The 12,917-nt window shown below is 35.9% G+C and overlaps 1 protein-coding gene and 1 long non-coding RNA gene across 2 annotated transcripts; both read right to left on the bottom strand.

The window, feature by feature from the left end:
* Nucleotides 1-1,017: 1,017 nt before the first annotated feature.
* Nucleotides 1,018-1,425, bottom strand: LOC140010808 (uncharacterized). The gene is made up of 2 exons (XR_011817971.1): nt 1,292-1,425; nt 1,018-1,180 (listed from the first exon to the last, which is right to left on the bottom strand). It is a non-coding gene; the product is annotated as an uncharacterized lncRNA (long non-coding RNA).
* Nucleotides 1,426-4,871: 3,446 nt separating this feature from the next.
* Nucleotides 4,872-6,035, bottom strand: LOC113699531 (F-box/kelch-repeat protein At3g23880-like). The gene has a single exon (XM_027219899.2). It carries the CDS (start codon nt 6,033-6,035, stop codon nt 4,872-4,874), a length of 1,164 nt encoding a protein of 387 aa, XP_027075700.1.
* Between the last annotated feature and the right edge of the window lie 6,882 nt (nt 6,036-12,917).

Genomic DNA, 12,917 nt, shown 5'->3' with positions numbered 1-12,917 from the left:
GGGTGTAGATCCAACAAAACTATTGAAAGTTTAGAGGGAATTAAACTGTCTGTGAAAATGTTTCAGAAAATCTCGAAACCCGTTACTTACATTCAAGGAGGGATAAAATAAAAAATGTTCCAGAAAATCCTAAAACCCCTCACCTACATCCAATGAGGGACAAAATCCTGGTGGCCAACATATTATTATTATTTTCACCTTCTTTATAAACCCAACATTATTAAAACGACGATAGATAGAAAATCTCTGAACAAATAATTTTGCATTTCAGAGACTTTTATTGTGCTATATCACCAAGTTGGTGACATGTTTAATTTGTTCACGAATGAATGATGTAAAGAAGCTAATTATGAAGATTGTTTTGTTTTGATTAATAATGAGAGTAAACACGTTGATCATTTCCATCTTTAATTCGTGTTGCGTACGCGCTCCCCGCTCATGCATTTTATACATTAAAGTTTTCCCGCTACGAAGAAGAACTAGCAAGAGACCCAAATATTTCCAGTTCCCCCATCAGGCCATCACAATCACCTCATTTATTTCGGTGGCGCGACCAACGGACCTCCCTCCGATTTCGACATCGCATGCGTATGCACACTGCTCAGAATAAAGGACCTAAAAAGTAAAACCACAACCGCGAGACAGCCCTGCCCTTCGTTTAAGTTAACAGACACGCAACTGTCGCAAGCACAAACGAGCAACCTTCATGCCGGTTCCTTCCTCTTTTTTTTTTTTTTTTTTAATTAAAACCAAGCATTTTAATGCTACCATACAATTTCAAAGCTATTGAACTCTACTTTAAACATGAGTTAGTAAAACATCCTCGTTTTGAAATGAAACGAAAATCGACAGACTTCTAGGTGTCGGGTGAAAAACCAACAGAGCAAATTCCGAGTTTACACAGCAATCCACCCTGTTATCATCTCTCCAACGTAATCAACGATTACAACCCAAAACCAAATCGCAGATGCACTGAAATAGCTTCCAGACAGGTGCAACTTCAGTCCTGCACGTTCAGTTGCAAAGTTCGAAGCTTCTTGGTTCTTCCCTATCCCCTCAGCCACGTGTTCCGGTATGATGAATTGTCACGTAGAGATGCATCATGCGGTTTGTATTCCATTACATAGCTGAGCGGAAGCTTCAAATGTCGTTTAATTGCATCTCTCAGGGACATCACAGCCTAAAGACAACACAAGAATCCAATTATGAGACCAATGCTAAATCAGGTCATATCAGTCGAGCTTAATTACAAAAGAGATGGGTTTCCAGAGATGCAGAAGCTAAAGCTGACCTGGTGATCAGACGCATTACGGTTCCACAGACTCAATATGTCCTCATTGAAACGAATGCTTAGTACAGCACCACAGATATTATCACCATAATCAAGCTGATCACCAACTAATGCCAAAACCTGCAAGCATTTTTACACAGAATATTAATTAACTACTTGCTACACTGCTAACAGTCATAATAGATCACAATTCCGTCCAGTGTTGCATTGTTGTATTCCAGAATACTATCATTAGTATCATTCAGAAAAAGAAAATAAAAACTATGTCAACCAGAATTCAATGCCAAAACAGACACATTCCTTTAGAATTAACTTCAACAATTAAAAAGCCAAATACTGCTTACCATATCAACTAACTAAACTACTGTCATTTCCAATGCTTCAACAATGATGACATCAGAGATGTTTCTCTACTTTAAGCTTGCAATGCATTCATTGGATGATTTTGTAATATTCTAAGAAAATGCATTGAGGCGTACCTCTATTCATATGGTATCAGGATCCTCCATGCCAACCCTTGTAGACGACCAGCTGAATTATCACTTGGAAGTGGCACACGAAATATCTCAACACTCTCTAACCAAAACTGTTTAAGAGGGAAAGGGAGTCGAGAAGAAGAAAGGGGAAGAGTAAGAGGCTTTTTCCTGTTTTCTCGGGCTTAATCCAATTAGGTATTGGAATGATCAAGAAATCTATTTGATCCCTTTACATGCATATAAGCAAAAGTAGCTGTAAATTGCAATAAACCATAAAGGGTGTCTGGTCAAAACTTGCTCACATGATGGTGCAGCTGTAATGAGACCAGAATGTGATATTTAGTGGGAGTTGGTAGTAAAATATTCCAATCATGTGAACTATTCTCAGCAAATTATTGCTTGCATGTCAAACCTGTATCTCTGCTGTATAGGACGATAAAATCTTGGTCCTTACCACTACTTATTCACATGCTTCTGAAGAGCAATTAAGTGTCTAGGTTTACTTGGATTCAAATTGATTTGGAAGTCTGAATTCATGAATTAACTAATTCAAACTTTGCGGAGAAAGGGGAAAAAAGAATCAACTAGTTCAACAAACACTGGAGAAACTAGTGCACAAACCGTGGTCTACAAAGGAAAAAGTCTATTTTTCAATGGAAATGCCAGCTGATTAGTTATGGTGGAGAGTCTTTTAAGTCCGAGGTATAGGTTGGTGGGAACACAGAGACAGACTCCTGTTGCCAACCCAAACTTTGACTATCTTGCCATGGAAGCTACTACAGCTTTTGATCAAACATTTCCCTGCTAAAATATTATTGTAATTGTGTCAAAAGGATCTTTGACTTCACATCTGCGAGTCTGCATCAGGTAACAAATCAAGGATCTCCACGCCAATAATTTTAACGAGGAAAATATCTTATCGGAACTAGTACTAAAACAGGTGGAATCTAACAACAAAGAAACACAAGAGCACAGGATGTTATCAAGATCAAAATGGTGAACGTTGCATTCCAGGGTGGTTGAACAGAGGTCTCAATCCCAACCACAAAATTAGAAAGATTTTTAAGAACAAGAGTTTTTTCACTCTTCAAGTCATGCTGACAATACTTTAGCATACAATAGATAGCAGCTCCAATAGCAAAACATCTTGGATGTCACATGAAGTTGAAATAAATTTAAATCGAAAGCAACTACACCTAAAAGCAGCAAGAAGCATGGTGAATCTTTTTGCCAGATAACTCTTACTAGGAGATGCCTGGGCCATCCCACAAGTCCTTTGACGCCATTGATCAGAGTCCTGAATAGAAAATGTCCTTGAGGCTTGCTAACAACTACTTCTAAAAACACTAGATAGGAGTTTATTTGGATGATTTATTTGAGATAATTACTGTAGCACTTTTTATGATGCGATGTATGTGAGGTAAAAAGGTGATTGAGAAGATAAAAAAGTAATTAGAATTTGTGAAGCAAATTATTTTATCTGAAATCATGCCAATTCAAACAAACTGTTAGACACTGTCAGGTTAGACTAACAACAATTTCAACGTGCAATGATAAACTCAGATCAATCTTCCCGAAATCCAATTTACGAACAGTGGCTATAGTTATTCAAGAATGGTTCAAGTCCTATTGTTGTCAGAGAGGTGATGAAAAAAACTCAACTATATGGTACCCCGGATAAGAAATCTCTTCTCTCTTAATTATTCTCTTCGGCCCATTGACAGTGAAAGTGTTATGTTTTTTATTTCATCTATCCCAAAATGTATATGTCAGTTTCTAAATATAGCAAACAAATACACGCCCACTTTCTCTTCCTATCCTTCAGTCACTTATTAATGGTAAGAATATGTAGGCCATCAATTTCCATCACATTTGTTTTCAAGAATTGATGCGTGAACAGCACCATCAACAATAACAAAAGGAGCGTGCAAGGACGTGGCGTCAGTGCTGGGTTGGTATGCTGGTGGAAGTAGTCTCTTTAGGTGAATTTTACCTAGGTTCGATCCCGGGCAGCAACCCAGTTGTTATCTTCTTCAGCATCGATCGGGTCCGTTCTACTGAAGCGCTGTAGGATTAGTCGGGTGTAGATCCAAATACCCACAGTGACGAGGAAAAAAAAAAAAAAAAAGTGCAAGGACGTGGCCGCTTTGCATTGAAGTTTGACCGACGATCAAAATATTGTTGGGCCCACTCAATTTGTTTTAGCTCTTTTAGTTGTGAACGGAAACAAGTACGTGAGTTACACAACCTCTATTATGAGAAAGAGTTTGCATAGAGTTGAACAAAAACTAGAATTCTCATTTAGCCCCACTTTCTTGTAACAACCACTGCTATTAAGGCTATTAAAACCGGAAAGAAGACTCAACTATTTGTTTTGGCCCTTTCGGGCTTCATGTTGTCATCTGTACTCGGCAAAACGAGGCTTTCAACGAGACAACATTCATCACTGACGTTATTGAACTCCTTGAAAAGCCGAACAGATTGTGACTTTCTCTTAAATTGTGGAGTCCAATTTTTTGATACGCTAGTTTTAGAAGTTCACCTCAGCTGATATAGAAAGTACCTTTCGTCTAAACATCATCAAAGGTTCATGTGAAAGAGTGATCACCTTAGTCTAAGATTCTCCATATTCCTTCATAACCCATAGATCACCAGCCCATGCACAACGAAGTATGCATTGAACATTCGTTTTTCAGCCTCCAACAACTATGTCGACTTAATTGACTTCACTTCCATAGGGAATGAGATCAAGTAACATCTATGGAAATTGAAATATGACGGTGAGATTGACAGGCAAATCACCAATCTTGTATCTTTTACTCTAATCAACGATTTTGTGTATTTAATCGGGACACATATCTATTGAGTGCTGCAAATCGGTCATAATTATCACTTGTTTGGATTACTTCTCGCAACATGGCTATTAAACTCACATGTGTAAATCAGCAATAACTTCAATGTGCAATGATAAACTCCAGTTAATCTACCTGAAATCCAGTTCATGAACAAGGACTAAAGTTTGTTCAAGAATGCGCAAATAAACAACGTGGATAAAAATACACTAATGGGAAAAAAAAAAAACTCAGCTATGGCAATAGAGACTCTCAGAATTTTATGGGTTTCATGTTGTCATTGCAGTTTGAGTCATGTGTACTCGGCAAAACGAGGCTTTCAGTAAAGCAATAAGCATCGAGCACGTTATAAATCTCCTTCAAGAGCCTGAAAGATTTACCTTCTCCTGAACTGTAAAGCTCAATTCCAACACACTCTCGCATCAACAATTCACCCTCAGCTGATACAGAAAGCAGCTTTGGGCAACATGGACCCGAAGGTTCATGCTGAAATGTAAGCACCTTAGTCCAAGATCCTCCATATTCCTTCATTACCCACAGATCACCACCTCTTGCAAAAGGACCGGGGAAAGGATTAATAAAATACAAAAGGATCCCTTCAATTTCACTCAACGTTACGCACACATCACTCTCGTAATGATTCGGTTCCTCCATCTCCCCATATGTCTCCGTCGCTAGATCAAGCGAAACAATAATTCTACCACGCACTTTTTTATGGGCCAAAAAATGGAGCTTCCCGTTCACAAGCACACCAGATGAAGGGGATGTATACCGAGGAGTGCTAGGAAAATCTGCAATCCTTCTCCAAGCTTCACTTTTCCTGCTGTAAACTCTAGTCTCAACCCTCAAACCTTCGCCATTAATCGAGCATTGTTTTACCAGTATCACTGCTTTATAATCGTCACTAAAACTATCATACCCGAAACCCCAGACCCTGTTTAAGGAAGCTGTTGATGGAAGACCTAAATTGGGCAACTTCTTGTATTTTCTTATTGATGGATTCCACAATATAAAATCGGATTGACTCGCTCGAGTGACGGAAATACATATCAATCCATCACAACAGCCAACAATACGAACAGGACCATACCAGCTTATATGCTCGGTAGACGACGCCCCTCTTCCGCTTCGTTCATCAGCCAGCGGGATTGGGATGTCAAGGGTAATCAGACGAGGGCTAGGCTCTCCGTACATTAAAGACTTGAGAGAACAATGTTTGAAGCTGCCAAAGTTGCCCAATATGAGGAGGCGCTGGTTGTCTTCGGAAGCATGGTCTTTGAGATGAGCTTTGATGAATTGAGGGCTCCAAATTACCGAAAGCCAAGATTTTGAAACACACCTGAATTTCAACAGTGATTTTACCGGTAGCTTTGACAAAATCTCTGTTATGAGATGAAGGGGAATATACTTACCCATCAATAATGTTTGTTTATCGCTTGCAATAATGTTCTGTAATTTTTCCAAGTTTTTTGTAGGTGACTTCATGAAGATGTTCAAATCTATGCTGGACTCGGTTAATAAAAGGGTATGTAGTCGAGGCCGTTTCCTTACCAAGAAGGTATACTGGTTAGCAACAAATACAATTGTCGTCCAAAATCTGGTCAGTTTTGGAAATTAATAATACTTAGTGTTTCTCTTCTATTCTTCTTTGCTATGTGTACGTAGTATTATAAGTTTTGTATCTCTACGTAGTGAGTAATGTACAAAATCTATTGGCATATTCAGTTTACAATTGGAAAGGTAATAGAAGTCACCGGAAGTTTCCAACTTCAATTCTTAATTATGATATGCATTTGGTTTTTCATGGTAAGTGATAAAAACAAAGATTTTTTTGACGGAAAACTACTAAGTTATTATTTATTTATGATTGCATTTAGTTTACTGCCTTTTGCTTTGAGTCATTTTTTTTTATTGAATTTCAACTTTTTAAAAAAGAGCCCTGGAAAATTTATTACACAAAAAACTTTTTTTATTTGTAATGTGTACCATTTTTTTATTTTTTATTTTTAAGGAAAACTACGAGTCTTTTGAAGAGGGAGGGAAAGGGAATAAATGGTTTGAGAGTGGACTTCAATTGTACATGTTGAGGGCCCTTAGACGGTTTTGGTGAGATAAATCTACTGATAGGTTACATTTTTGTCATTAATTCTATGATTATTTTCCTCTTTTATTATACCAAATATTGTATTAATTGATAGATTCTACTTATATTTGGTATTTGGTACTAATTATAGGAAGGTGAAGCAAAAAGAGATAAAAGTTGTGATTTTTCAAGAGTTTCTCAATTCAAAATGGAGTCTACGAGGATTATTGGTGAAAGATTAGGAGGAAGTCTATTTGATTTCAAAAAACTAAAAATTAAGAAAATAATAGGATGGCTGCCCCGTATGATTATACTCGAAGGAGTCAACTATTACGTGGACTAGAAACTTGGTTTTCATTTGACTAGTAGTTGTTTTCTTAAACAATTCATCTTTCTTTTTATTAGAAACAAAAAGAGCATTGTACTGGGTCTTGACTTCTCTCCTTTAGCCGACTTTGGGGAGGACAAAAAAGCAGGATCCCGCGTGATTAAGATTTAAGAGTTGGAACTCTTGGAAGAAAAAGACTGGCCGTCACTTGCTGCGGTTGATTTTGGGCTTGCTCTTAGTTAGTTTGTGGAGAAGGAACCAATAGTTATCAAGGGAGTCCTGCGGATTCCCCTTGATAATGTGTAGCTGAATCTCTGTTTTTTAGTCAAGGGGATAACTGAAGATTTGGTTCAATAATAACCGTGAGATCTGAATTATTTTAACTACTTCCTTCATTTGTTGGTATTTGTGTGTTTTCTGCTTTTAATTGTTGGTATAACTATCGTGTATGATTGAATAGGTGCGCAATATTTAATTATTCACGTAGGCTATTTGCTAATTAGGGGTAGTTGAATCCGTAATTGTTCGATTACCTCTGTCCCGGTAGCAACTGGCATAATTGGGTTTATGTCAGGGAAACATACGATCTAATTTAAACAAATCCTCATAGCGTATTTGTTAGTTAGGATTGGGCCTTTCTAATTATTAATGCAATCTAAAAATTAAATCCTACGGTCGTACCTAGGGTTGTTTCCGGATCTGAGAAATAGTTAACGGTCGTACCTTAACTGTCGAGAAATTAAGGAAAGATTGGTTGTTTATTGCGTGTATGATAGCTATAACCAATCTATTAATAAATATTGGAATTGTCTATGAATCGATGATCAGTGCATGAACCATTTCTGAAGTGTACCCGTGGCTAGAACTCTCTTAATTATTTCTTTTAATTAATTATTTTCTGCAGTTAAATTATTTAGTTAGCTTTTAATTCTAAAACCCCCTATTTGTTTTGACTTGAAAGGAAATCAATTTCTCACCAGTCCCTGAGAAAACGACTCTGCTTGTCACTGTCTGCTATTTAGTGAATTTAGTCAGATAATTAATTCGAGTATATCGGATTAAACAAACTCTTCGAGAACAGAATGAATCAAGTAACCCATTGCACACCTAGAGTCCCTGCTCCAGTACCTAAAATTGATTTTTGGCTACTTTTGATGGTAGTTAGGTTTTATTTATTATTATTGCACAGGTTCGGCACCTATCATCTACTTTTTTATAAATAAAAAGAAATGAATTATATATCAATTGATTGAAACATCCGGTTGGAGAGCAGATAATACAAGTTATCCTAATATAAATCTACTTATTTTGTTTTTGTTCAATGGAAAAGTGCCAATTACATGGCGACTATCCTACCAATAATAAAACCTGCTTTTTTAAAGAAGATTCTCTTACACATTAGTCCATATTCCCTTTTTTTTTTTTTTGTCTCGAATATTTACCCTTTCCCGTTTCAAAAAAAAAAAAAAAAACCCCCCACTTCTTGGTTTCTGCCTTACGCGGAATAATAATTGCAAATCATGCAAAATATGCATTATTTTTTTAAAAAAAAATATTTTGTCATGATTTTGAATCATCTTCAAAACGCAGACCAACATGAATTACCTGTCGAATTGAATTGTCGATGCCATAAAATATGCCAACCTTTTGATATGCATCATGATTAATATTTTTGTCAACATTCGCGGAAACTAGTCCTTTATCACTTAAGATCAGAAAAATAGTACTGGATCAACGCCAAAGAAGACAGACTGTTTTGAATAAATTTCAACAGTTAAGAGGCTAAGGTATTGTTCAGTGCATCACAAAACTACGGGCATCTCCAATTTACTAACAAGGTCATCAGAAAATGGCAGCCCGAGTCTCAGCTCACTTAGAAAATTGTAGTTTAGAAAGGAAGAGGCAGTGAAGAAGAAGAAAAGGAAAGTGTGAGTGTCTTTTCAATCCTTCAACACTTGCGGAATGAAAGGGTTTGGAATTGGATGGCAGCGGATCGATCCTCTATTACACAAGTGGGTGTTATACCTCTATTACACTCTTCAAATTAGAGTAACTCTTGTACGTTTTGGTGTAATTTTTCATTGGGTGGATGTAGACCATCAAAGTAAATCTTATATACATTACTAGAGGAGGAGTGGCCGCGCATCGCGCAGGTGTTTGGTGCCTATGGTTAAAGAGAATTTTTCACTGGACAAATAATAGTACATTTTGGAAAGAAATAGTCATCAAATATGACAAAACTAATAATAGTACATTCTAATTGTAGCACACACTTGTATATTTTATTTTATCAATACTTTTATAATTTTACCATTCCCAAAAGAACCTTACAGATATGAGTTGAAAATCGCTCAAGAGAAAACATAAGTTATTTCAGACAAAGGAATACCCTCCAACGGCTAGTTATAGCAACGTGTTAATATATTTTTGTATTAATTGCACAATAAAAGCCACACTTCAATTAAATATGTCTATAACACCATTTCAATAATTATACCAACACATAAGTTTATATGAGTTGTACTCGATGCAAAAAAGTTTGCAAAATAATTCCATATTTCAGAAATATCCAGATGTCTACATAAATCAAAACTTTAAATGTACCAAAATGAGGGCATTTCAGTAAATATACCTAAACACATGCTGCTCTCAGTTGTACCAAAAACTTAAAAAAAAAAACTATACAATATTCCGCATCCCCAAAAAACCCCTATCCATGCGGTTGAAATTCAAACCCTCTTTGACCACAACTCATTTTTATATAGTATAAGAAAATTAATTATATGTTAGTGTATAGAAAATTTATCTTTGATATAAAAGAATTAGTGTAATAAGGATGTAGCACATAAAAGTATAACAGAAACGATTCCTTTGTTCTCTTCTTATCCCTCGTTTGGTTTGGTACGTAAGAATGGCTTGGAGAGAAAAGGTCTTTTCAACTTGTCCATTCCATTCAAACATTTGGTATGGTTCATTTAAGTTGGAAAGCCCTTTTCCTTGGAATGTTTATTCCAATTTTTTTTTTCTGAAATCCCATTTATCAAAAAGAAAAAAACTTAAGAAAAGTTTTTCCACCTCTATTCTAGAACGCTTAAACAGTAGGATGTCAAATTTATCCGTATAAATTGTTACATTGCATCCTAATAGCTGAAGACTATTTGTAAGTTCAATAAATATTTGAATGTAATATATTTTTCATAATAATTAATTTTCCTTGTATTTAAAATAATTTTTTCCTTTTATACCAGGAAACAACTGTTTTAAGATACTTTATTCTTTGACTTTTGAACAATTGTGCAAGAATTTCTTTTGAATCTTTTAAAAATTGAAAATAAATTATAATTATTTGACTTCATGTAATTTATGTTCTACGATGCTAATTATATTGCTAGTAAATGCAAAATTTTAACTTACAAATCTATATATTAAAATGAATCAAGTATTACAATTGAAGAATTTTGATATTAATCCTCATTTATTTTTGAAGTAAAAATATCAAAATTTTACGTAAATAGACAAATACTATTATAAAACAAATAAAAAAGTAATAAGACATATTATGTCCTATATATAAACGAATTTAGGGCAATCCAGGCAAATTTGCATTTAGTATATTCCAACCTTACATCTAAATATTGATTATACCAAACATTGAAAACTGAGTAAATATTCCATTCTAACTTGTCCACTAAACTCTAGAATAATGAACTTGTTTCCCCACCATTCCCACGTATCAAACGAGAGGTTAATCCCATTAGGTATATCTATTGTAGGAGTAGTTGTAATAGACCAAGAAAGTTTCTGGTCAAAACTTGCCCACATGATACTGCAGCTGTTGGGAGACAAGAAGCATTTAACTGTACCCTGGATTCCAATGGATTGGGAAGTCTGAATTCACTAATTCAAACTTTGTGGAGAAAGGGAAAGGGAAAGAATTAACTAGATTCAACAAACACTAGAGATGCTAGTGTCCAGAAGACCTTGTCTGTAAGGGGAAAAGTAGCAAGGATGAGAAAATGTCCGTCACAATAAGATTTTTAAATGGAAATTCCAGAGATTTTTTTTTTTTTTTTGAAGCAATTCCAGCGATTAATTACGCTGGAAAGTCTTTGAGTCGAGGTATAGGTTGATGGGAACACGAAGACAGATTCCCATTGCCAACCCAAACTTTGACTATCTTGCCATCCAAAATTCTACGGCTACAGATCAAATATAACCTCATACATTAATGTAATTGTGATCAGTTAAAAAGTCAATGACCAGATGTTTAAGTCTGCATTAGACCACAAATCAAGGATCTCGATGCCCATAATTTCAACTAGGAAAATATCTTATAGAACTAGCATTGTGCAGTAAATTCAGGGTGCATGCATGGATGAGCAACAATTTACAACTACGTAAATGTAAGGAGTGGAGTAGACATCCTTAAAAAGTCCAACAGCATTCTTACCATCTATTAGTAGTAATTTCTTCTAAATTGACACTAGGGATGGACAGTCATTGAAATACTAATAAAATCTTAATCAAACATATATAGATGAAATCTTGCTCAAGATTACTCCTTTTTGTCGCAGCTAATCTCTCTTTTCTCAACAGTTATGTCCATCATTTTGGGGAAAAGAATTTTCAGATGACCGTGCATATTAAATATCCCGATGAATGCGTATGCTTGAACACAAACACAGAAAAAATTATTGAGCATTTGTTCTCGACAACATCAATATTTTAGCTCCCAACCACTACTCGTCTTAATTGGCTTCACTTGTACCATAGATAATGACATCAGAAGTAACAGCTAAGGAATTTGAAACATGATGCATGGTGTGGCTTGATAGTCAAATCAGCAACATTGATGTTGTATTTGTAATTTTGAATCTTATGAATATTTTTTATGTTCAATCAGGAAATTAGGAGTGCTTCTAGGAATGTTGCTGTTTTTAACATGGGGCAAGTCCGCAATAACTTCAATGTGCAGTGATGAACTCCATTTAATCTACCTGAAATCCAGTTTAGAAGAAGGGCTAAAGTTTATTCAAGAATAAGAAGATAAACAACATGAATAAAGATAAACTGAAACAGCATATAGTGGTGAACCATTACAAATTTCAAGCATCATCAACCCCTGAATTCAGGTTACTTTAGAACAAAAGAAATTTTAAACTTTTGGGGACAACCAACACCCTAACTCACCTCTTTTCATGTGCCTTTAGAGTAGATAATAGAAGAACCCGATAATAGAGACCCTCTCAGCTATATGTTTTGGGCTTCATGTTTTACTGTAATTTCCATGATTTTTTCCATGGCTTTCAATAAAACAACAAGCATCAAGGACATTGTTGAACTGCTCGAAAGGCCTAAAACATTGACCTTCTCTTGAATTGTAAACTCCAATTCTTCGAGACCTGTCCTTCGCTTAGCATGGACACATTTGACAATGGATTTCATAGAGAGTTTACCAAAATTACAGGGTTATGATACTATAATGGTGGTCATTGATAGGCTGACCAAGGTGGGACACTTCATAGCACTAGCTCATCCATTTTCTGCCAAACAAGTGGCTCAACTCTTCTTAGACAGCATTTTCAAACTGCACGGGCTACCAAAATCCATTGTCACTGATAGAGATAGAATCTTCACCAGCACATTTTGGCAGGAATTGTTCAAATTAGTGGGGACTAACTTGCACTATAGCTCAGCTTACCACCCTCAGTCAGACGGGCAAAGTGAAAAACTAAATCAATGTGTTGAATCTTATCCAAGGTGTATGATAGGAGAATTTCCAAATCATTAGAGCAGATGGCTGGCAATGGTAGAATGGTGGTACAATTCGTCTTACCACTCCAATTTGCAGCTAACTCCATTTGAGGCCTTATATGGCTATAAACCT

Source organism: Coffea arabica, chromosome 7c, assembly GCF_036785885.1.
Source record: "Coffea arabica cultivar ET-39 chromosome 7c, Coffea Arabica ET-39 HiFi, whole genome shotgun sequence".
Classification (NCBI taxonomy): domain Eukaryota; kingdom Viridiplantae; phylum Streptophyta; class Magnoliopsida; order Gentianales; family Rubiaceae; genus Coffea; species Coffea arabica.
This window is presented reverse-complemented; position numbering and strand designations above follow the sequence as displayed.

Bases quoted from the DNA above. Each gene is read 5' to 3' on its own strand.
- LOC113699531 (XM_027219899.2), bottom strand. From the start codon at position 6,035: ATGGGTAAGTATATTCCCCTTCATCTCATAACAGAGATTTTGTCAAAG.